We start from the raw sequence: 26,363 nt of genomic DNA, 5'->3' as shown, positions 1-26,363 counted from the left end.
AGGATCACGTGCAAATGTAGACAGACTGAAAATATCTGGAGGAAAGGTCCATGCCTTCATGAGAAACAACTCAGTGACTAAAACCTGACAGAGTGCTGCGCAGTGGTGGCGCACACCTTTGATCCAGCACCCAGGAGGCAGAGGCAGGTGGATCTCTGTGAATTTCAGGCCAGCCTGGTCTACAGAGTGGATTCCAGGACAGTCTAGGGTATACAAAGAAACCCTGTCTCAGAAAACAGAAAACCATGATAGAGGACTAAAAGATGGCTTGACAGAAAAAAAATGCATGCATGCATGAGGGCTTTGATTCTAATCCCAGGAATCCATGAAAAAGACAAGCAGTCGTGGAAGCCCACACATGGGAGGAAGAGATAGGGAATTCTGGGGCAATCTGGCCAGCTGGACTAGTCAGAATTAGTGAGCTCCAGTTTCAGTAGGAGGCCTTGCTTCAGTAAATAAGTGGAAAGTGATCATGGAAAGCACTCGATGTCAGGTTTGAGCTTTCACACATGTTCAAAGACGTATTTATATCCACACTCATGAAAGCACACCACACACATATAAATACATACATGTGCAAATAAACAGATAAAAGGCAGCTGAGAGGCCAAGAGCTCAGGTCCTAGGAGACTGCTTTGCTCTGCCTAGGATTCAGAGCTGGAAGAATCAGTTGAAGCAGCACACTACAGAAACATATAAAGAGGCTTAGGTCACAAGCGGCTTTAGGGGAAAGTCACCAAACAAGCTGAGAGGTACACGTGAGACCGCTGCTAGGGATTCCACGTGAACTAACCTGACATAGCCTCTGCCTCCATCAGAGACAGGGGAGCCATCCTGAGTCAGGCTGGGAGTGGTGAGCAGGCAAGGAAGCACTCCTGTGCATGCGGGCAAGTGGCTATGAATGAGCCTGAGGTTAATAAAGTCCTCTGAAGTTTGCAGTTGCTGCCCACCAGTGATTTGCTCCTAAGTACTGCTCCCTGGGATCCTGCATCTCTAAAAACACTGTTTGCTTTTTATTTAACACTGAACCTTTTGATGTTTTAAAATATAAGAATAGTAAGTGTCTTATTATTTTAAAAGCTTAGGAGAGCAACTAGCTGTATTATGAGAGAAAGAAGATATAGGCAGAGCAGTCTGTTCAAATAGCAGGAGGTGTGACTTTCCAAATTCACATTTCAGTCTTTATTTACATAAGACTTTTAGAAACAGTGGGTGTAAATATTAAACCGCCTGAGCCTGAGTCAAATTTTATTGAGAGTAACTACAAATAAAAGGAAACTGATTTTTTAAAGTCAGTTTCTGAAATTTAGATGAAAAGAATATTGAGCATTAACCAAAAAAAATTATATTTACATATCAATGTAGGTTTTCTGCTCATAGATTCATTTCCTATGAAACTAAAGGAGGCAAGCTTGGGGAATTAGAAAGGAGCAGAAAACCCTAAGCAAACAGGTACTGTTGTTCAAACATAATATTAGTCAAAAGGACCCAATCAGGTGCTTGAGCTAATTCTTTTTCTCCTTTAAGCCATTCATTCCAGAACACAAGCTATCCAAGTGTCAGGAACTTACACGAATTCCAAATGTGCCTCTGACAGACAGGAGGAGTTGAAAGCTATATCCCAGGGATATAAAGTTGGGGGCAAGAAAAAGAGCCAGCCAGTTGCAACCAGAGAGGCAATTTAACCACAGTGGGGGACAATTCTCAAGGAAAGTATGACCTATCTGCATCCTAGGGCATATCTGGCAGCCATGGGAACCAACCTAAATACACTGAATTCAAATTACTGCATGTTGATCAGAACCACAGCACGCATGCAACAGGATGCTCTGCAGACAGACAGCAGAGTGTAGCAACGCACACCTCCACGCAGGAAGCGCACGCTGACGTTTGTTTTTGCAGTGCTCTGATGACTTCAGCTACTCAGATTCCTGTGAATGGCAGCCACCAGGGTGCCAGGTCTGTCTGGTGCAAAAATCAGTGCCTGTCATTGTAAAACCCAGCAGCCAGTCAGCTGAAGACGCTTGTAAGTTATGGACTCAATCTTTTGCTCATCAGAACAGCAATTCACTTCTCTGAAGATCTTTGGGGGGCAATCTGACACTCAGACTCAGCCACAAGCTCACTCTCCTGGTTTCTATGTGGAATTTAAATACAGTTCTATTTTATTACAATATTGAGATTTCAAATTTAAAATAAAAAACCCAAGAATTACAGAGGTTATCAAAAACATATTAACTTGTTCTTAGAGTAAGTTCAATATTAATAACAAAGGCATTATTATGCTAATATATACTTTATGATATTCCGCCCTACAGCAGAGGCTGAGAACTGACTGGCGGTCTTTGACCTCCCTTTACTTTGAACCGATGGTGTGAACACTGTGCTTCCTTCCGAGATCCACAGCTCATGCAAAGTTTATGGAAACCACTAGAAAAGCTAAGCAGAAGAGGGAACACTCAATGCTGATTGCCACTGAGATAATTTAAATAAGGTCACATGTCTTCTCCATGATGACCGTCATAGTCTATACTGGAGCCTGGCAGAGGGTCAGCTTCTTTCCCTCAAGGTTGCTTTCTGGTCACCAGCACTCCATGAACACTGCTTTTTAGGAGCAATTTAAAAAATATTTATAATGTCTATGTCTGAATATGAAGCCAGAACATTTTTTAACCTCAACAGAATACTAAGAATAGCTCAAACCAACCTTTAGCTTTATTTACATGTGCCATTTCTTATGTATGTAATTACAGATCTTATTGACTGCTTTGCAGATGTGATGTTTAAGAACTCTCTCACTCATGCCTCAGTGAGGTCACACTTACAGATTCCCCCGCGATACATCTCAGGCAAGGCTGGGCTGAACTCCTTCCACCGTTCTGCAGAATCTAGTAAATGAATCACAGACATACGTGTTTCAGTCTAGGGATAGTCACAGTTTTATTAAATAAATTCTATGGGCTCACAGTAGGTTTGCTGGCAAGAGGGACATACCATTGAGCTCAGCCTCTCCTGGCTACACTCTGGTTGTGGTGCAGGCAGGCCGCGTGGCCTTGGCTCCTGGTCCTCTGTGCTCCAGGACAGCAGGGCACAGGTGGTTAGTAGGTGGCCACTGCACTCAAGTCCACCTGCTTCTGACCTCCTGCACACCCGTTTCTGAAAAACAAGATTTCATTTCAGATGACCTCAGGCTATATATAGCACTGACTGAATTTACGTTCGGAAAACTTCAGCTCCAAAAACAGACCCCTGTGAAGGTGGAAAACTTTAAAGACCATGTATGGAGATGCCTTTCAGGACTAACAGCCATCACTTACGTTTAACCTTGTTAGTTCAGCACTGTCTGTAGTTACTTGCCTTGATAGATTTAAAATAGTCATTTTAAACAATTTTGGCTGAAATTCTGGTAATAAACTATTGTGACTGGTTTATTGAAAACGTACCAAACCTATAAATTCTGTTCAAGAAACTACTTATATGCTTCAACACATCTTGCTTAGCATCGAGCTGCATTCGCTCTTAACGCAGCACACATGGCTCACTTGTGAATAATTCTCTTACTGGCAGGGAAGAACAAATTACTTTTATTGATCTCAGAGACTGCACACACAGCCCGTAACCAGGTAATTTTGGGGAAAGGTAACATTTGGTTTTTGCATCCACATGAAGTAAAGAAGGTTAATTACAAAGGTAGTCAGTCCTTCAACACTTCAGAAGAAAGTATCATGTTCTAACACCCCAAGACACAGTCCTAGAGCCATCATGCTCCGGGTGACAATCAGGAGGACCCCTGTAAACACTCACCAGGTCCAGGGCCAGGGCCAGCATATCCCTCCTACAGCCACCCAGAAAGGCCTATTTCTGGATACCTCCCAAGTTAGAAAACATTTCCTACTATGGTCTGCTGCTCTCCAATGCCTATACTCAGTTGTTAACCACTGTCCTTGCCAAGAATGAGTTTCCCCATCGGTGTTTATTATCTATGGTATTATTTATTTAATAATTCCTAGTGGCTTTTAAATTTTATTTATTCACTAAAAGTTTCAAAAATATAGTGAGTTTTAGTCATTATCATCTCTATTAGTTATTTTTACTATAATAAAACAATATATTTTCTATATTTCTATTTTTACTATGATAAAACACCATGACTAAGGCAACTCAGAGAAGAAAGCATTTGTTTGGGCTTACAATTCCGAAGGTTTAGAGGTTATAATGGTGCAGCAAAGGAATGGAGCAGGAAGCTGAAAGGGCAAATTCCTTTTTGTTTTTTGGTTTGTTTTTTTCAAGACCACGTCTAGTCTCAAACTCACAGAGATCCACCTGCCTCTGCCTCTCAAATGCTGAGATTAAAGGTGTGTGCTACCATACCCAGCTTTCATATTCTTTATCACAAGCATGAAACTTGGAATGGTGTAAGTCTTTAAACTCTCAAAGCCTGAGCCCAGTGACACACCTCCTCCAGCAAGAACACACCTTCCCATCCTTCCCAGAGAGTTCCACCAGCTGGGGACCAGGCATTCAAACTTAGAAGCCTATGAAGAACATTCCTCATTCAAACCAAGACATTCCAATTCATGGCTACCATGGGCTTGTGGCCAAATGATAATGCAAAACACATTCAATGCAACTTCAAAAGTCCCCATAGCCTTTCAGTCCAACACTGTTTACAAGTCCAGTGTCTCTCTGAGACTCAAAGCAATCGCTTAACCCACAATTCCCTGTAAAATTAAAAAGCTAACCACCTACTTACAATGACACAGCATACAATGACACAGAATATACATTACCACGTATATGTATATGGACATAGTGAGGAACTCCGGGATGAAAGCAGGATGGAAAGCCAGCAGAGTAACCTCCAAATGCTGTCATTTCAGGTAAGATGTCATAGGGCTTAGGTGGCTTAGCGCCACCGGCTTTGCTGTGTGCAGCACCATCTCTCGCCCCACACCACCTCTTCCACTGCTATCACTGTTCTTTGGAAAGAGGTCCCCTTCCAACTTCCATGTCTTTGAGGGTACGTATCGTGCAAGTTTTGATTGGGTTTAATTTAGTTTGCGTGAGCATGAGTAGGAAGTTGTTACTGAGGCACAGACAACTTGTTAGTGGGCACACCACCGGCAAACATGACACTTCTCCCTCTACCCCATCAGTCACCATCAACTCCGTCAGAGAGTTGGTAGAGATATTTCCCATGGGTACATGGGACTGACTACTAGATTTACCACAGGCACACCCAGAAGCTAACCTAATCTAAATAATCCCTTACAGGTGTACCTAAAGGTTTTTCTGATGCCACACTCTGTCAAGTTGACAATCAACACTAACCATCACAAATACCAAGACAAAAAGTAAAATCTGAGTAGACAGGGCCTCTACCATCACATTAAGGAAGGCACACGCTATGACCAGGACTTCTAAAAATGGAAGACAGGCTCAATACTAGGAGAACCATGAGCACCACTCATATGTTAGTTTCTGAGAAAAACAATGCACAATTATCTCCAGAGATAAAAACAATGGAAACTAAATCCCAATTTATCTAAGAGAGATATTAAACATGGGTTCATTTGAAACTAAATCCCATTGATGACAAAACAAAACACATTCTTACTGAAACCCAGGATCGCACACCAAACCAGCCACAAAACCTTCAACCTACAATTTGTCCTGCCTGCAAGGTGTGAGTGTGGGAGGAGGTGTGTGTGGGGGGAGGGGTGGCATGGAAATTGTGGGAGTGGTCAACCACTGATTGGTCCAGCTTGAGACCCATGCTGTGAGAGGGAGTCCATTCTTTGACACTGCCTGGAGGGCCAGGACCCAGAGGCCAGATAGTCCAGAGATCTAGGATAGAACCTAACATAACTGAACAATTCCTAATGATATTCTGCAACGCTCATGGATTGGTGCTTAGCACAACTGTTATCAGAGAGGCTTCATCCAGCAACCAATAGAAACAGATGCAGAGACCCAGAGCAAAACATTAGGCAGAGCCAAGGAATCCTGTGGAAGAGAGGAAGGAAGGATTGTGGAGCCAGGGGCATAAAGGACACCACAAGAAAAGCCACAGAATCAATAACCTGGGCTCATGGGAGTTCAGAAACTGAACCAGCCACCAGGGAGTCTACCTGGGACTGCCCTCTGTAGGGCAAGTGGGTCATGCCACTAGGCAGATGTAAGAACTGGCAAGGCTGAGTGAGCTCGGACCTCAGGAATCTCAGAGATATGAGACTGGCAGGAGTGAAGCTGCTCCCTCCCTGGTACCCACTCTGGAAAACCACAACACCCTGTCACTGTAAAGTAGCACCTGGAGTCCTTCCCAATGCAAATAGAGCATCGCTAACATCTCAAACTCAGCCAATGGGAAACATCTGCCCCCTAAATCCCATCCTACTCCCCAAAGTTTATATAGTCCCTGTCCTTACTGAATAAAACACACAAGTCATTTCATCAAAGCTCATCTGTGAGTGGCTATTTTTACTGAGCTGTAACACTTGGGAAAGAATTCTCTTTCCCAAAACATTCATCGCTGAATCTTGAACCCACTTGGCTCCTCCATGGTAGCTGACAAGAGACCTAGTACCCGGGCTGCCTGGCCCTCGCAAGCCACCCAAACCTCCTCTTTTCTCTTTTAAGAGCTGTAACACTCCTGACAACATTCGCAGCCAGACCAGAGCCCTGTGGAACTTGTCTCCGGCTCCGCCTCGCTCTCCTGGGTCTGGTTTGGCATTAAGGCCTCTGATGCCTGAGGGAAGCAGGCAGTACAGCGGATGACAGCCCATATTTTATAGCTTGGCCTTGTGGGAATCTTCAAAGTAGGAGCCAGAGCTGTCTCTGACTCTTTTGCCTGCTTTTGGGACCCTTTTCCTCCTACTGGGTTGCCTCCTCCAGCCTTAATACAATGGCAGGGGCCCGGTCTTACTGATATTGATAGGCCATGTTTGGTTGCTATCCATTGGAGGCCTGCCCTTTTCTGAACAGAACGGGAAGAGAAGTGGTTGGGGAGAGGGGGGGAACTGGGAGGGGAAACTGCAGTCAGGATAGAATATATGAGAGTTGAATAAATAAAATATTAAAACCAAGAAACAAAGGAAAACCTAAGCTAAAACGGAGCAAGGATGTACATGCTTTGAGGTCTTCTTTCAGTTTTAATTTACTTCTTACTTACGTGTCTGTGCATGTGTCTGTGTATGTGTGCCTGTGTGAGTTTACGTGCACCTCAGGCGTGCAGGTGCAGAGATCCCCTGAAGCTAGAGTCATAAGTAGCTGAAGCTCCGGAGGGCTGGGCTATAGGCATGCACTGTCAAACCTGGCTTAGAGAATTTAACATTCTTTGGGGGGGGGGTTGTTTGTTTGTTTGTTTGTTTGTTTTTAAAATAAAGGCTTATGTGGCTGCCCTTGAACTTGCTATGTAGCCAAGGATCCCTTTGAACTGATGGTCCTGCTTCTGCCTCAGCAGTGCTGAGAATACAGGTGAGTGCCCCATCCCAGCCTAAAACACTCTTCAAGGCACAGAGTACATAAGAACTAATTTTCAAAGTCTCCTATTCTTAGACAGAATGACCTGAGACTACAAAAATGAGAATTCTCTCCAAGTTAACTCGAAAATTCTACCTAATCCCTGCAAAAGTACCAACAAGCTATAAATATTTCATGAGTAACACAGAAAGTAAAGGGCACAGGGAAGAAGCACACAGCCAGAAGGGAAGAAGGGCGCAGCCAGAAGCACCCAGAGAAAACCACTCTGGACATTAAAACACACATGACTGTATAATGATATCAGGAACTGTGCAGAAAAAAAAGGCCTTTTTAAAATTCACTTATTGTATTTTATGAAAATGAGTGTTTTAGCTACAATTTTGCATATGTACTATTTGTGTCCCTAGCGCCTGTAGAGTTCAGAAGGGGCCTTCAGATCCCCTGGAATTAGAGTTATGGTGCTTGTGAGCTGCCATGTGGGTGATGGGAACTGAATCTGGGTCCTGTGCAAAAATAAATACCTCAACCACTGAGCTACCTCTCCAGCCAACCCCTTCTTCTTAAAGACAAGGTTTTGCTATGCATCCTAGGTTGGCCTTAACTCATAGCAATCCTCCTGCCTTAGCCTCTCAAGAGCTGGCTAGAGAAATACATACCATCATACCTAGTTGACTTTTAAATACAGTTAAAAATAAAAAGTTATCTGGATAACTGGGCAGTCATTTGAAAAAAAGAAACAAAAACAAAGAAACAAACAAAACAACTAACTAAAGCTTTACCTGATATATATTCATTCATTCATTCATTCATTCATTCCAGACAGTCTCAGTATGTACCTCTGGCTGTCCTGGAGCTCGTTATATAAAGCAGGCTAGCCCTCAACTTGAATAGATCCACCGGTCTCTGCCTTACAAGTGCTGCGTTTAAAGGTGTGCAACTACCATTCCTGGTTTTGATATTATATTTAAAAATAAACCAATGGAGCTAGAGAGACAGATCATTGGCTAAGAGCACTGGCTGCTCTTTTAGAGGACCCAAGTCAATTCCCAGCACCCAGAAGGCAGCTCATAACCATCTGTAGCTCCAGGGGATCCTATTTCCTCTTCTGACCTCTGCACATACAGATATGCATACAGGCAGGCAAAATATTGATATACACTACATATATAAATTAAAAGATTAAAAATCAAATGGGTCAGAGATCTAAATATAAAAACTGTCAAGTGTGAAGAATTGTATAGTCACTAGGAAAGAAGAAAAAAAAGTCAGAGTGTCTTGTTCCTTATCCACAGTATAGGGAAAGATTTTCTAACTGTGACTCAAAGAAGGCAACAAAAACAATACTGATATGTCTAACTAGATATAACCCAAAAGCTCTTTAGAACAAAGCAAAACAATACAGTAGGTCACAAAGCCCTGTGATGCCAGCAGGAGGAGGCTGAGGCAAGAAGACCAAAGGAAGTTCAACAGAGTACACATGAGCTACAGAGCAAGACCCTGTCTCAAAAACTTAGAACAATTGCTGGAGAGATAGCTCAGCAGTAAAGAGTACTCTCTGCTCTTCCAGAGGACCTGAGTTCAAATCCATTACTTCAGTTCCAGGGGACTCAATGCCCTCTTCTGACTTCTGCAGATACTGCATACATGTGGTGCACAGGACAGACACAGAGGCAAAACAACCAAACATATAAAATAAAAATTAATAAGGGGAAAACTATAACAAATATTTCAAGTTAAAGATACCTAAAAAAAGGGAAGGAAGAAGAGGAAGAGGAGAAAGAGGAAGAGGAAGAGGAGAAGGAAGAGGAAGAGGAAGAGGAGAAGGAAGAAAATATTTGGAGCACACTGACCTCACTTGGGAAACTCAAGAGCTGAGAAACAAGCTATGCATGTATATGTGCACATGTGCGCATATGTACTGGTGCATATTTGTAGTCTCAGATATTTGGAAGTAGGGACAGAAGGATTAGGAGTCGAGGCCAGTCTGGAAAGTCTCAAAAGCCAAAAGAAAAAAAATTAGTGGTACCACCTCCATAAACAGACAAACAATTTACAAGCAAGCTATTAAGAAGCCATCAAGGGCAGAGTGCTCAAATAAATACATCATTTCAATGATTTCTTTGCCAAGTTGATTATATGATGAAAGGCTGGGCATTGGTGGGCACATCTTTGGAGGTGTAGGTGATGGTGTTCCGGGAGAAGACTAGTTGAGGGGTAAGCTGGGCCCTGAAGGTGGGTGGCACCACTCTAAGGCTGAGGTCCTGGACTGAAGAAAAGGAAAAAGCAAGAAGTGGCTGAGCACCAGGATTAATCACCCTGCTTCCTGTGAACGCAGCAATAAGAACGGTTACTAATACATTTGTATTTAGAAAAGTACAAATGAAAGTAATATCAAAATATCATCTGTTATCATCGGCTTGGCAAAATTTTTCAAATGTGGCACAGCCTATAGAAAACAAACCTTCTACAGTACTGGCAGGAAGAGGGCCATATGGTGAAGTTAGGAGAACCCAGCAACTCTCCCTTTAGCCATCTATACAAGGGCATATCCCCCACACTGGAAGCGGCACCTGCATGCAGCTCTCACTGCTGCTCTGCTTATACTGCAGAACACCTGCATCAGTCTGCATAGCCCTGCCACAGGGGAGAGCGGCTGGATAACATGGGGTGTGAACAGGCCTGGGGCCCTATGCTGAGCAGACAGGAGGAGGTGCTGAAGCTGTGGCCCACACTGTAATCACAGCAGTGAGAGGCTGAGAAAATGGGAATCATTGATTAGGGACTAGCCTGGGCTAGATGCTATCTCAAAACAAACAACAGCAAAACCCCAAACCCCAACAACAACAAAAAAAGGAGGAAGATTTATACAGAGGAATTTATAGTAATTTCTAGAATATACTGCTAACTGTAAGAGAAAAGAATACACCTGTAAAGAGATCACAAGTAAAATACCTTAGAGTGAGATATAGAGAGAGCTCATATAGAGAGCTTGCTCTGTGTGCGATCCTAGCTGTACCTTAAGCATTATGAAAAGAAAAAAAGGGATATACGCACTCACCCATCTGTGTAAAAGGAAGCAAAGTTACAGTTTGAACAGGAAATGCCTGCTATAGGACATGCACAGGCTTCCAGATAAAGGAACTGAAGGGCTAGCTGGATCCTGATCTAAAACCAACTGGTTCATAATGGCATCACTGGGGACAGTGGGAAGAGGGTATGGAAATGATTTCACTGGTGTTGAACTGGTAAGGAAATACAATGAAAGGACCAAAGCTAACATTACCATGGTAAAGTAGTAGGTACCAGAGAGAAAGGGGGCACTGGAACTAACTATTGCTGCCTACCTCTCCTGGGTACAACAACGGAGGTAGCAGACACACAGATGAGTGTGCATGCATGTATGCGGTATGACAGCGGAGGTGGCAGACACACAGATGAGTGTGCATGCATGTATACGGTATGACAGCAGAGGCAGCAGACACACAGATGAGTGTGCATGCATGTATATGGTATGATGAGGGTAGTGCGGTATGACAGCAGAGGCGGCAGACACACAGATGAGTGTGCATGCATGTATACGGTATGACAGCAGAGGCGGCAGACACACAGATGAGTGTGCATGCATGTATATGATATGACAGCGGAGGCAGAAGACACACAGATGAGTGTGCATGCATGTATGCGGTGTGCAGAAGTAGCAGACACACAGATGAGTGTGCATGCATGTATACGGTATGACAGCAGAGGCGGCAGACACACAGATGAGTGTGCATGCATGTATGCGGTATGACAGTGGAGGCAGCAGACACACAGATGAGTGTGCATGCATGTATGCGGTATGACAGCGGAGGCAGCAGACACACAGATAAGTGTGCATGTGGATGCACCTGTAGTTGTTTCCAGTCTAAGGACAATGAGCTGTGTAGAGGTCAGAGGACAACTGCAGGAGAAGGCTTCTGTCCTTTCTCCACGTAGGCTCCAGGAATCAAACTTGGAAAGCAAGACTCCTTGCTTACTGAGCCATCCAAACAGCCTGATCCTGAAACATTTGGTGAACCAAAACACACAGGAAGTCCTTGTGAAAGGATGTGGGCATGTCAACAGAGCACAGGTGACAACCTGAAGGACTCCTCGTGGCTGGAGCAATTTAAGCTATAAAGTTAAGGACAGCATTGGGTTACAATTCAGAGAGTACTAAACACCTACACACCTGCCTATACTGAAAATAACCTGATGAATGCAAGGAGGGAACTAACTTAAATGCCAAAGGTACAAGAGAAACACAAAATTAACACAGTAAGTACCACAGTGATAATTAGACAAGGTTTGTTGATAGATGCTAGAACCTCTGTTGGGGGAGGGGGATCTCAAAAAGTAGCCCAGGTAGACTGGCTCAAACAATGATCCTCCTGCCGGCCTATCTGAAACTTTAAGTTAAAAAAGCTCTCTTTTCCATAAGTTTCCTCGGTCACGGTATTTTATCACAGCAAGGACTGCTATCAACTGTCAACAGTCTGGGCTAAAATGACCATTCCCCACACCGTTTGCATACATGTTTTGATTTCCCCCATCAGAAACATAGTCAGCAGCAGGAGCATCTCACTTGCTCATCTCTCCATAATTGGATTCACTAGAAAGGGAAGCAGAAGCATGAACACAAACTAGAATTTATGTTTCACCAGTGAAATTCAAGATGCTGCTAGAACTATTCACAACAGTTTGTGTGCAGTGAAGCATCTGTTACAGGAAGGCCAGCAGGCTTAGGACTTTCCCCATGATGAGTCTACATTCTTTAGGTGGCTTAGGTGGTGGTCTGAGTCCTTAATCCTTGATTCAGGAAAAAAGGAAGGCTTACGCTGATGCTGACGTCATGGTAGTTGGGTAATCTCCGGGGCTTGAGGACATTATATACATGGTGACCCTCAGTCATCAGGGAGGATTAGATGACTCTCATTTTTGTTGTTTATGGACAGCTGATCACAAGTGACATTGATTCACATGTTCATGTGGCCAGCAGTCCAGTTATGAAGGCCTGCCCTGGGCCTTAGGAAACAGGTGCTGGGAGACTGACGGTGCTAAAAGCTTCCTTCTCTCTGCTCCCTTCCAGGGAGGACCCACTGGCCTTCATGACGACAGATGGAGATTTACCATCAAACTAAAAAGACACTTCGCTATATAAACAAAATTAAAATCCCAAGTAGACACCAAGACCCCATTACTTAACAGTAATTGGAGCAGATCAGGTGAGTGGTAGTCTCATGCCAGCACAGCTGGAACAGGGGCTGAGGTGAGCAGGCGATCCTGCTGCTTCAGTGATGGGACAAAGTTGGGACAGGCTTCAGAATGTCTGGCTGCCCTCCCTGAGGAGGAAGGAGGTCACCTCTTTGTTGATGTGGATGCTTCCTTTATTGAAAGTGATGGACCCAAATGGCCTTAATGAATGAAGAGTCCAGAGGGAGGAGGGGGTTAAGACTTAGCAATTTGCCAGAAATGAGATTCAAAGGCATAGCTTCTTTGCTGACAAAATGAGCCCTCTCAGAAACCAGACAGGACATTCATGACCCTGATGTTCCTGGAAATACACAAGGGGCTGAGGATCCAGGTGGCCAAACAGCAGCTCCACCATGGGTATGGCTCCAGATTCTAAGGCACCTTCCAAAGTCCACCTTCCTACTTTAAACTCTAGAGCAGAGGCTCTCAATAGGTGAGTCATGACCCCTTTCGCAGAGGTCACCAAAGACCAGCCTGCATGTCAGACATTTACATTATGATTCCTAATAGTAGCAAATTTACAGTTATGAAGTAGCGATGGAAATAACTGTATGGTTGGGGTCACCACAATATGAGGAGCTGTACTAGAAGGGTTACAGCACTGTTAAGAACCACTGCTTGGGAGTGGAGTCAGTATAAACTGAGAACTGACCTTTGAATTCTCTACCGGGAAAGCACTGCAGTCTCCAGGCAGCGAACCAAGGAGATGGCCGATCAACCCATGCCGAGTGAAGCCCTTAGAGTACGTGTGTAAATGTGACTCAGCGTAAGTGGTCTATGCATAGTATGAATCAGAAAACCTAATCCTGGCACCTCAGAGGCAGAAGCAGAGGCAGGTGGGTTTCTGTGAGTTCAAGGCCAGCTTGATCTACATAAGCGAGGCAGTCTCAAAACAATAAATAAAATGAAAATTAGAAAATTAGAAAACCAGGAAGAGTCATTAGAAATCAGTAATGCCCAGATGCCAAGTCCACAAGAAAACGTATTTTATATAAAAATGAACATAAGAGAAATAAACTAATTTCCAAGGTACACGTGTGATCCCAGCACTTGGGAAGGGAAGGCAGGAAGATTGCAAGTCTGAGACAAACCTGAGCTACACAGTGACGTGCCAACAAAATAATAATAATAAAAACAGTAATACCGATCTACTCCTTCAGTCTGAGGGTATGTGGAGAAGCTTTACTAAAGGCCTCATCCTGAAGCTGGTGCACACTCTGCACATACACCACTGCTCACATCCTGCTACAGGAAACGTCGCTGAGGGTTTCCCCAGCCTCACTCCATTCTATCTACTATAATAAAGAAGTTTCTTTGTGCTGCAGTTGGATGGCCATCAGTCTGCCCAGGGAGCAGGGACTGCTGGGGAATGGAGATTAATAAGGCCCCACAGATTGCCATTTAGAGCGAAAGCATGGTTTCCATCAAGCAAAGACTCCTTCATGATGACATTTTCATTTGGAAAATGACCTTGCACTCTTAAGAGGTTTGCTTCCTACAGCACATTGAATCTGGCTGAATGTCAAGCAGAAAGGGGCTGGAGGTTAGTCCTCTCTCACTCTCACTCTTGGCCTCTACCTTACAAGGACATAAGGGGCTCTTGCCAAATAGACTGTGACATCTTAATACTGCAGCCCCATTCAGCCATGAGCATTATTCAAAAGACTCTCAACTGAATTGGCAAGATCTTCTAGTCCTTCCCAACCAACTCCAACTTGCCAAAGAGATGGTAAGTTACAGCATCAGTAAACCATGGTCAAAATAACAGACCAACTAATGCTAGGACACATGGTTACCTTGAGGAAGCAATGGAGAAGAGTAAGGGAGAAATTCATTCCTTTATTTCTAATAAAAAGGTGTGGGAGGGGACTGGAAACATGGCCTGGCAATTAAGAGCACTTGCTGATCTTCAAAGGACTAATGTCAGCCATTCACAACCGCAGCTCCGAGGGATCCAAAGCCTCTGACCTCCCCAGGCACCTACACACACATGCACATACCCACATGTAGACACACACACCTACACATAATTAAAGATAATAAATATCTTTTTTTTTTTTTCAAAAAGAGGATAGGTGGAGACAGGAGGATTACCATAAGTTTGAGGCCAGCTTGGCCACATAAAGGAGATACTGACTCAAAACACCAAAGCATAGAAAGGAAGGATACAGGCCTTCCCTCAGCTGCCAAGGGTCTGAGAATATACTGAGGAGAAGGCCTCCTTTCTTGCAATGACTATTCCCATGTCTGGCAGCCATCTCTGAGCTTACCTAAATTATTCTGCCTTCAGCTACATGGATAATGAGGTGACATCACCAAGGGCAACATTGGAGTACTCATTAAAGTGCTGTTATAAATTTGAATCTTTGGGCCTTGGCTTGTTGGCAAAGGCCTGGGCCACTGCAGACACTGAGAGCTTGGCCTGCAGTCAGGGCCTAGTGGACTGGCCCAACAGCTGTGCAGCACTGGAAGGAGATCCCGTAACCCTGCCACTGCTATCCCGGGTGAAAGGACACCAGTAACAGAAGAAGGGCCTGAGGAGTCAGGCACAGCTCAACCCTCTTGTCCCACATGGAATAAAAAGCTGAAGTGGGGTCAGAACAGGAAGGACTGGTGTGCCCCCAAGGACTTGCTGATGACTGGATTTAGGTTTTTGTGAGTTTTACCCAGCACACACGAAGCCTAAATCACTTTGGATTATGACACTGAAGACCATTTTCCCAGTGTTAGGGACAGAACACTCTACCATTGAGTACATCTTAAGGAGAGTAGTGATGCACATCTCCAGTCAGCAAGCAGAACCTGATAAACACCCTCGTATTTAAAGAAAAGGAGACTCCATTTCATCCTTACACCACTGAGGAGGGTAAGGAGTTCTCATTTGTGCCTTGGAATGAGGGAATGAAGCACAAAGACCTTGGCGACCTGTGTAAAGCCTGAAGGTCTGAATAGACAGACCTAGGCTGTCCCTGTGCTTTTAAACTATCTGGAGACAAAACTGAAAAATACAACTGACAGAGCCCTAAAAATGAACATTGTATAGGGGAGATGGCAAAGCCTAAGAGAACCTTAACAATTATCCCTGTCAAGAGAGTACACTACTGGTCTAAGGGCAAGCCTGCAATTGGTGGAAGGATACTGACAGCTGGGAAATAACCTTTCACGTTTAGCATATTTCATTAAAACCATTACAGTCAAGTGATGGAGTCAAGAAAATTCATGGGGGTGATGGTCTTTAGGACAAAAGGGTTCTAAGAAGATTCACTCTCAAATGTGAAAAGAGACTGAGGATTGAGTACCGATCACACACAAAAAAATCAACCCAATATAGATCAGACTCTACATATAAGAATAAATAGTAAAGCCGTGAGCATTATTCAAAAGACTTTTCTAAAGTGCTCTTCAGAGTGTCTGAGTGTGGTGGTTTAAGTAAGAATGGCCCCCATTGGCTCATATATTTGAATACTTAATCATCAGGGAATGCCACTATTAAGAGGTGTGGCAGGTGTGGCCTTGTTGGACTAGGTATGGCCTTGTTGCAGAAAGTGTGTCTCTGGGGATGAGCTTTGAGGTTTCAAGGGCCCAAGCCAGGCCTAGTAGCTGATCTGCCTGCGTGCCACCATGCTACCCACAATGGTGATAGTGAACTAAACCTGAAACTGTAAGCCAATCCCTATCGATGCTTTCCTTGAGTTATGGGGGGCGGGGGGGAGAGCATCCCTTTAATCTCAGCACTCAGAGGCAGAGGCAGGTGAATTTCTGTGTGTTCAGAGGCCACCCTGGTCTACAAAGCAAGTACCAGGACAGCCAGAGCTACACAGAGAAACAGTCTCAAAAACACTAAAAAAATAAAAAAAATAAAAAATAAAAAAAATAGCACTGCCATGCATGGTGTCTCTTCACAGCAATAGAACCTTCACTAAGACAGCAGGTCTGATTCCCAGCACCTACACGGAGGCTCACAGCTACCTGTTAACTCCACCTTCAGGGAATCCGAAGCCTTCTTCTGACCTCAGCAGACACCAGGCATGTACATGGTACACAGATGTACATGCGGGTAAAATAATCATGAGTATAAAATAAATATAATTTTTTAGTGAAGTTATTTTTTATGTGCAAAAGACGTAAATAGGCTGTTATGGGAAAGAAAGAAATGAGGATATAATATTCAATCTCTCTAAATTCTCACCTAACACTCCTACATCTGTATACTCTCAAACTGTCAGGAGAGAAATGTCTGTGCAGTGGACTCTGGTTAACTCACACTGGTCAAAGCTCAGCCACATATGGGACACACCCTCTCACCAAGGCTTAAGGGTCACTATAAGAAAAGGAGAAACGATTGTAAGAGTTAAAGGTCCAGGAAGAGCGGAGTCAAATCGTGCCTTCTAGACATGACATGTCTTCTAGAATTCACAGAATTGCTACAGAAGGTCCAGCCGGTCAATGTTTTAGCATGGGGTAGGAAGGGGTCCATGCATCCCTAAGGCTACCTGAGGACATGTGATGGCTTCTGGAAGTGGAAGAGTCAGCTTATTGGGGCCACAGCCTTAAAAAAAAAAAAAAAAGACTCCATGCTCATCCAACATCATGGTCTTGAGAACTCTAAGAAGCAATCTAGAGTCCAGACCGGAAAGCACATACCCAACAATGATAGCCTTTGTTTGTGTTTAGTTTGTGTTTTTCAGACATGGCCCAGACTGACCTGAACTCACTATGTAGCACAGGCTAGCCTTGAACTCAGTGACCCCTCTGCCCTGGTCTCCCAACTGCTGGAGTGACAGGCTGCTTTTTTCTTTTTTCACTAATGTGTAATAATTGTACAAGATACTGCATTTCATTATGACACAACTGAATCCTACTTTTTCCTAAATAGACGATGTTTTGAAAATATCAGCAAAGTGACACATCCACCTAGGCCTCCTCCATTTCCTTTCTGTCAAACACATGTGCCCTCTACGTCACGCAGACAGGTGCTGCTCCCAGAACACCTACTACATACATACCTACCTCTCTTGGCGCTGAGTACCTGATGAAGAAGTCAACCCTCGCTCCTTCCAGGGTGGCTGCTGAACACAGGGCACATGCAGGAGGTCCCCTAGCAGGAGAAAGCTGTCTTCCTGTGGGCCCTTAGCTCTCCTCTGCTTTTCTGCATCTATGATAAAATCTGACCCCAGCTGGACAGGACTGACATTCTGTAACTGTAGAGAACTCTGTTCTCTGTAGACCACGTAACTTAGGTCAGTTAAGGGTTAACTCAGGTCACAACCAAAGATGAGCCACTGGCCTGTTTCTTGTACCAAGGAGGAGCATGGCCAAACAAAACTAAACCAAGTAAGGCATGGCACTCAGCTCAGCAGATTCTCTCTAAGAGAAAAAAGCAGGGTGATGGCTCAGTAGCTTGTTTCTTGAGGAGTGGGCTATAATGACTGAGAAAGAAAATCTTAATAACCACCAAAGGGCAAAGCAAAGGGTTTTGTTGGAGGGGCTCTGCCTCATCAGCGAGTGCTCATTAGGCTTCCACTGGGGATGGCACTCAGCAGATGAGCTATCAAATCTGCATCCCACGGAGTGAAACGGGCAGATTCAGCTCTCCATCTTCGCACTTTTAAGTTAGACCCCTTAGGGTTTCTCGGATGGTGTTAAAGCCATCAATACATTTAAGTGGTTTTGCTGACAAGGACTACTGGCTTTATTGGATAATTTCCCAAGTGTTAGCAAAGGTAGGTTCTGAAGTTACCCACAGATTGAATGAATGGATAAAAAACCAGTCCCACCCTCTCACCCGCCTACTCCCCCACCATGCACACTTTTTTAAACCAGTTCATAATAGTAAGAATTGGTTTGTTCCAATCAGTCTGTGAACTTGCATTAAAAATACTTCAGGTTTGAACTGAAAATTACCTGTCCTCTCAAGATCCTTAAGTCTGGTATCTCTAATCCAAGAGCCTGGCCAGCCTACGGATGTAGATGAAAGGAGAGGCTAGACTGCTCTCCACACTGCTGCCCTTGCCCACAGAAGAATTCAGAGAGGAGACTATAGCAAGGGTAAAGGGTCACTAAGGCTGACCTGGCCAGCCTGGGGAGGTAAGTCAGGTTCCTGGTGCTCTTGGCGAGCTATGAAATACCTGCAGCTGAACTTCTTTCTAAACCAATCTTTAAAATATTCCCAGTCAAAAAAAGGTAGAAAACATTTAAAATTGGCAGTCTCCAACCTTTTGTGCTTTTAGCAGAAGAGGTGACTTCTTATACCTACATTACATTTGTGCACACCTGAGAACAGAGGCGGTCAGAATGCTACAGAGTCAGAGCAAAGGTGGGCAGGGGCTGCTCTGGTCATGAACAAAGCAGGTGTTTCACTGGTGGTCTTGGTGATCAGATGGTGACAAGTTCCAGATCTACTGATGACAAGCTGTTGACAGCGGCATGTAGCCCAAAACCTCACAACGCAGTCCCTGGCCCCAGCATCCTTTCCATCCGCTCCTTCAGCCTCCATGGGTACCCATGGCAGACTTTGACCTACACTTTATCTTTCAACTTTGCACTTCAACCTACACATTGGCTTCTTCATCCACCTGGATGAAGGGTTCTGAAGAAGCTCCAGGGCTAAGAGCTCTTTTATTTATTTTTTTTTCGGAGCTGGGGACCGAACCCAGGGCCTTGTGGTTGCTAGGCAAGCGCTCTACCACTGAGCTAAATCCCCAACCCCAAGTTTTTTTATTTTTATTTCACATATATGGGTGTTTTTGCCTGCATATGTGTCTATGTGCCACTTGCTTGCTCCTGGTGGCCACTGAGGCTAGAAGAGGGCATTACATAACTGGAGTTACAGTTATGAACTGACACATGGGTGCTGGGAATCTTCTGGAAGAGCAGTCAATACTCCTAAACAATGTGCACCATCTCTCTCCAGCCCAGCTCAAACTTTTAAAAAAGTCCTTCAGTCTAAACTTTAGTGGGTACAACTATGCTGTGTAGCCATTTCCTATGAATTGAAATATATCTCCTTCTTAGAAACCTAAGAAAAGAGGCTCAGTTTTATGACTTGGGAAGCTCACAAAGTTACAAGACATATAAGGCCCCTCCCCAGGTTTATATAAGCAGCAAACAATTGCTGGGAACAGGAGACTCTGTGGACTGCCTGCTTGCTGTTCAGGGAGCTCCAGGAATGCAGCTTTCAAGAGTCACTACCAGGCTGGGGTGAGCTTTTTCTAATGTAGATGTCACCCATGCTTCTTGTCCTAGTCACTGTTATATTGCTGTGAGGAGACACCATGACCAAGACAACTCTTATTTTTAAAAAAGCATTAATTGGGGGCTTATTTACAGTTTCAGAGGGTTAGTCCAGTACCTGAAAGCTATATCCTGATCCACAGCTGAGACAGCAAGAGAGACACTGGGCTTGGCATGGGCTTTTGAAACCTCAAAGCCTACCCCCAGTGACAAACTTCCTTCAACAAGGCCACACCTCCTAATCCTTCTAATTCTTTCAAAAGGTGCCACTCCCAAACAACTAAGTGTTGAGATATATAAGCCTAGGGGGGACCATTCTTATTCAAACCACCACATCTCTAATTGGTAATGTATGACTAATAAAAAATTACTAGGTATAATGATTTGTAATGGTTTGGATATTAGGTGTTCCCCAGAGTCTCGTGAACTTAAGGCTTGATCCCAATGCAGCAGTATTTTGAGAAGGGATCCCAGGTGTGATGGGTGTTTACTGCTGTAGCAGTGGTGGGCCTGGAAGTATGGAGCCCATAAATGAGGCAGACTAAAATCTCATGCAGTAGCCAACTTTATCCAGAGCATCAGACAATTTATACTCCAAGGGTTAAAAATAAACTAAGTTCTCATGAGTTCCAATATAGAATCACAAAGACAGTCTACATGAGGCAAAAACAGGTTTTTCCACAGATATGTAAAAGGATTAACAGCAGCAAGCAATAATGAGTACTCTGAGGTAAACTCTCTCCCATTTGCTATACCTGGGAGGAGCACACATTCCAAGAACAATTCCACATTTAGAAGAAACTGAAGCCACAAGACTCTTGTCTTGTTTTCTTACAAGCACTAAGAATTCTTACACAACTATGTTCTTGGACCATGTTCCAAGAAATGGGCAGTGAGGTTATTAACCTCATTAATAGAATCACAGCCTGATGAGCCAATAGGAGGCATGGCCTGACATCTTGTCCTCAGTCCCTTCCTCTCTATCCATAGGGAGGGTTCTTATAGCTGCATATGCTCAAAATGTTAGACATGAGTTATTGTGTATACATGATCCAGATCAAAAGTTGTAATTCCTGGGATACAATTAGTGACAAATTAGACACTTTCAAAGAAAAGGTTGGTAAGCTTTAAAAAAGCAATAGAAGTTCAGAAACTGAACACAAAAGATAACTTTCACTGGGTATAGAATTCTAAGTAGATAGGATTTTTTCTGTCACTGATGAAACTCTACTGTTCTGCAGGACCATTTCCCGTGTGAAGTCACAGCCCCTACATTTGTGTCTCAGTACACAGTGTGTCTTTTCGTGTCTAGCTACTTTTACATTTTTCTACCAGCACCTTTAAGCAATTTTCTCACTAGCTGTCTCTGCTACCATTTTCTTCATGGTATCACGCTTGGAATTATTGAGATTCACTGACCTCTAGGGTTATAGATGCCATCAAATTTGAGACACCTAGCTATGCCTGGTGGTACGAGCCTGTAATCCTATTTGGGAGCTAATACAGGAACATCACAAGTTCAAAGCCACATTCTTAGAGTCTGTTTCTAAAGAACAAATGGAAAAATTACAAGAGGAAGCAGTCTTTTCTCCCTAGAACTCATGAGCTAGAAAAATGTCTTGGCTCACCAGGGCATCACAAGTTTGGCTCTGCCCCACTGTCTTGCCCAGAACTGAGCCGTCTTGAGAGGAGTCAGGGATGGACAACTGGGTGGCAAGCACATTCATATGCTGTGGGCAAGCAATGTGACTCAGAAACTCGTATAGAGCTGTCTGTCACAGAGCAGCTCTTCAAGGGAGTTGTCTTTAACAGAACTCTGCAAAGCTGCTATCATTCCTGTAACTTCCTCTGCATTCAACCCCAAATGGTCTGATGTGACTCTTAAATCTTTCAGAGTCTCACACACAGAACTTGACATGACCTTTGCAACACCAATCCTTAGTAAACTTCAGTTCCAAGAAAGAGGAGACACCCCTGATGTCTTCTCGCCCTACTGCTCCATTTCCTCCCTATGGAAGCCCTGCACATCGCTGGCCTAAGTAAAGACCTCTGTGACTCCTTCCATGAATTTAGCCATGGGTGAGCAGCCAGACCAGTTTAATCCCTGTGACTGAGTGTGGTCGTTTGAACGAGAACGGCCCCCATAAACTCATATATTTGAATGAGTCGGTGGAACTGTTTGGGAAGAATTGGAAGGCATGGTCTTTGGAGGAAGTATGTCACTGGGTGCAGGCTTTGAGGTTTCGAAAGCCCATACCATTTTCCAATATCTGTCTCTCTCTCTCTGCCTGGTAGCTGTCATCTCACCATGTATGCTCTCAGCTACGACTCCAGAGCCATGCCTGCCTCCTGCCATGTTCCCTACGACAGTCATGGACTTACCCTTTCAAGCTGTAAGCAAGCCCCCAACTAAATGCTTTCATTTATAAGTTGCCTTGGTCATGATGCCTCTTACCAGCAATAGAAAAGTAACTATAATACTGTGCAAATGGTGGGCACAGGGTTTCTGTAGAGGAAACCTAACCAAACCTAGGGTCCACCTAACCAAGGCTATCACATCACCAATGCCCACAGCAATGTGTGAAATATAGCAGGTGTCCAAGGGAACAGAGGGACACTGTAGATATCCATTTGTCACACTTGTTACCACGGTAACTATTCTCAGTGCTAGAAACTTCTGTTATCAAGGCCAGGATACTGAGCACTACAAGAAGTTGGTGTCTAACTGGCTCTGCCTAAGAACCACTTGCCCAATGCTGATTCTGGCCAAAGTGTTTTCTCAGCTCTGCTGGTGGCTATTGTCTTAGTTAGGGTTACCTAACTGTGATAAAATACCATGACCAAAGCAAGTTGGGGAGGAATGGGTTTATTCAGCTTACATGTCTACATCACAGTTCATCATCAAAGAGAGTCAGGACAGGAATTCAAACAGGGCCGGAACCTAGAGGCAGGAGCTGATGCAGAGGTCATGCAGGGAAGGGGTGCTGCTTACTGACTTGCTCCCCATGGCTTCCTCAGTCTGCTTTCTTATGAAATCCAGGACCACCAGCACAGGATTGCCGCCCTTCCCCATCAATCACTAAGAAAATGCCCTACAGGCTTGCCTACAGCCTGGTCTTATGGAGGCATTTGATCGATTGAGATTCCCTCCTTTCAAATGACTTTAGCTTCTGTTAAGTTGACCTAATACTAGCCAGCGCAGCCATACACGAAGTGCAGAGGTACCCAGTGCAGAGGGCTACGGGGCTGTGGGCAGAAGCTGGCTACTAATCTCAGCTCTACAGGAACCAAACAAGTGCATTTGCATGTGGGCACCAGGGGTTAGACAAGGAGGACAGAAAGCCTTTGCACAAGAAGCTGCTTGACTAATGTCACTCTGGAATACTAGATCAAAGGTTAAGAAGCAGTCAAGATGGGGTTGGGGATTTAGCTCAGTGGTAGAGCGCTTGCCTAGGAAGCGCAAGGCCCTGGGTTCGGTCCCCAGCTCCGGAAAAAAAAAAAAAAAGAAGCAGTCAAGATACCTTGGGTATCATTTCTCAGGCACCGTCCATCTTGTTTGAGACAAAGTCTCTCACTGGCCTATAGCTAACCAAGTAAACTAGGCTGGCTGATCAACTAGCCCCAGGGATCTGCCTCTCTTTGCCTCCCCAGAGGTATGTGTAATTTGTGGTTACAAATGTGGCTTTTTCATTTGACCTCTGGGGATTGAACTTTGGTCCTCACACTTGCACCACAAGAATTTCATTGGCTAAATCATCTCCACAGTCCCACCTTTCTTCTTTTGTGTGCTGCTGGAAATTCAACCCGGGGCCTAGCGCATACTAAGTACTGGTTTTACCACTGAGCCACACCTACCCTAGTCATCCCTATGGTAAAAACAAAACAAAAATCTCAAAGTTGCCTGCTGGTGGAATGGTGGCTATGTTTGGAATCCCAGCAGTGGGGAGACTAAGATAGGAATATTGAGAGTTCAAAGCCAGCCTGGGCTACCAAAGAAGTTCCAGGCCACTGTGGGATACACAGAAAGGTTCTGTCTCAAAAAATGAAACCTAGAGTAAAAGTAACATTGTTGTGCTGACTAGAAAGACACAATCAGCATACATTATGTCTACAGCCTTGTAGCAGCAAGGAAAATTAAATGCTGCATACTTGTACTCCCAGCTCTTGGAGGAGGCACAGGCTCAGGAAAGGTCATTCTGGGCTACGTAACAGAATTGAGGCCAGCCTCAACAACAGAAGACTATATCTCAAAAATACTACTAGGAAGTAAAAAATGAAGGGAAAACTGAGTAGGAACTGGTCAATATGCAACGAGAAGAGGCAGCACCATTCTGCTGAGAGACTGCCTACTCCAAACCTGTTCCATAAGAACAAGTCTCAGCACAAAACCATAAACTTACTTAAAACATTGAGTGTTGTTTGAAGTTTATGATTTAAGTAAAAATAAGTTTATGTAAGGAAATCAATTCTTAGATTTTTAACCAATGAAGACTCGGGAGCCAGATGCTGGCACGAAAAAGTCTCCTTGGTCAGAGAGGTTCCAGAGAAAGCACCCAGCTGACCTTCCTCCACAGTAGATGTCCCAGCATCCATGCCCCTTCTCCCACACCTTCATCAAGACCCCTTAGACTGCATGTCCTTCTCTTCCACTTCCTGTGTATCTCTCTGTCCATCTCCCAGACTTCCTCTTACTGTCTATGGTGTCTTAATACTTCTATGTTCACTTCCTATCAATTGGTTGCTTGCTTCGCCTATTGACCATGGCTGACTTTATTTAATCCTGTTTACAATAGTCAAGCTGAAAGCTCTTGGATTAAAGGTGTGTGCTAAGGCCGTTCTCCCAGTAAATAACACAATCTGTGGATTTATCGTGTGATCAAATATCCTGCAACAATTGAGGGTTCTTTTGTTTTGTTTTGTTGGTAATATTTTTTTAACTCAGTTGTGCAGGTACCTAGTGAGAGGTTGTTGCAATGTCAGATGCCTTGCAGGCTCAGAGCACATGACACAGCTGGCTTAGCCTACCCCAAAACTTCCAACTCTCCTTCAAGGAATGCTTAACTTTCCCTTGCCTTTTCCCAAGGTTTGGGGTAGGAACTTAGGTGCCTGCAATAGACTGAGCCCCTGGGCTTTCACAGTGCTCCATTTATAGGCGTGGCAGAAAGGGAGATATTCTACAGGGACCAGTCCCTTAATCCCCTATCAGACTACTCAAACAATAGGTTCCAAAGAAATGTTAATTTTCCCAGGAATCTCAGGCTGGAAGAAAGAAACCATCCCAGACGGAGGAACTTGTCTCGGGGACAGAGATTTCACACCTGTCATACCACTTCACAAGATGACACTGAGCTGCGCCAATGTTGGCCAGACCACACTTTTGACACGGACTGCTTAGATATTCTTGGCTCTGTTTCAACCTTAGTCTCACTTTAGGACTCCTAAGTCATACTTGGGAGTGATTCCCTCAATCTTTGTCCCTCTTCCGACTAGCTGCATTACATCTTTTTCTGCTTTCCACTTTTAACCTGGCTCTTTCAGTTTATTTGTGAGGATAGGTGGCCAGACTGGACTTGTGGCACAAGTTGTGATCCAGAAACTGAGGCTACTAAAGCTTAAACAAAGTTCTTCACCTTTGCGCAAGCGTAGCAAGAGAGGTGGGACTGTGCACTGCCTGGCCCCGCCTCAGGCCCCGCCCCGGGAGCAGGCTTCTGCGCCCAGCCGGCTGGCCATCCGGAAGGGCCACGCCTCAGGCGCCCGCGCGCCCACTAGAACGCTGCCTCCCTCTGCCCACGCCCTGCCCCGAGCTTACCGCGTCCCCTGCCGCTGGCAGCTCCTCTGTCCTCCGCCGTCTCCATCGGCCCGGCGCCAGGCTGTCCATGCGGCTTAGCGAACCGCCTCTCAGGGCACCGGGAGGCGGGAACCACTCGACCACGTGTCTGGAGAAGCCAATGAGGAGGCGTGGGGCGTAGCCTGAAGAGCAGACTGTGCCTCACAGAGGGGCTGCAGGCAGGAGTAGCCGAAACCCGAGTCTCCTACGGCCTGAGGTGCCGGGAATTCTTCCACCCGCCACAGGTCGACGCCTCGCAAGCCGGGACTGGCTTGTCGCTTCTCCGTTCACAAAGTCAGTCCCAAAGGTCGTTTGTTTAAGATATGCCACACTTCTGCAACCCTTGGTCCGTGAGAGGCGCGCCCTCCTCTCATTCCTTGTGATTGGTTACTGAGTCCTGATAGATACACCGCGGACCAATCGGCACGCCCGAGGCTGCTCTGGGCGTTGTCTTCGGGAGTTGCAGTCTGACAGCTTTTAGTTTTGCTCTAAGGTACGAGAGGCTCGAATTCTCAACCTGGCATAATGTGCAAAGCCTTGCCACGGTTTT

The 26,363-nt window shown here is 44.7% G+C and overlaps 1 protein-coding gene across 1 annotated transcript in view; it reads right to left on the bottom strand.

Annotated features, from left to right (window-relative positions):
- Positions 1–26,144, bottom strand: part of C2H10orf143 (chromosome 2 C10orf143 homolog) — a 34,854-nt gene extending 8,710 nt beyond the window's left edge. The window contains exons 1-3 of the mRNA XM_032892377.1: positions 25,796–26,144; positions 2,995–3,156; positions 2,826–2,888 (exon numbers count right to left, since the gene is read on the bottom strand). Of these exons, the coding sequence (XP_032748268.1) occupies positions 2,826–2,888; positions 2,995–3,156; positions 25,796–25,864 (294 nt within the window). The 5' untranslated portion in view covers positions 25,865–26,144. The remainder of the gene's footprint in view (positions 1–2,825; positions 2,889–2,994; positions 3,157–25,795) is intronic.
- Between the last annotated feature and the right edge of the window lie 219 nt (positions 26,145–26,363).

Source organism: Rattus rattus, chromosome 2, assembly GCF_011064425.1.
Source record: "Rattus rattus isolate New Zealand chromosome 2, Rrattus_CSIRO_v1, whole genome shotgun sequence".
In the NCBI taxonomy this organism is placed as follows: Eukaryota; Metazoa; Chordata; class Mammalia; order Rodentia; family Muridae; genus Rattus; species Rattus rattus.
Note: the sequence above shows the minus strand (reverse complement) of the source record. Positions and strands in the feature narration are given on the sequence as shown.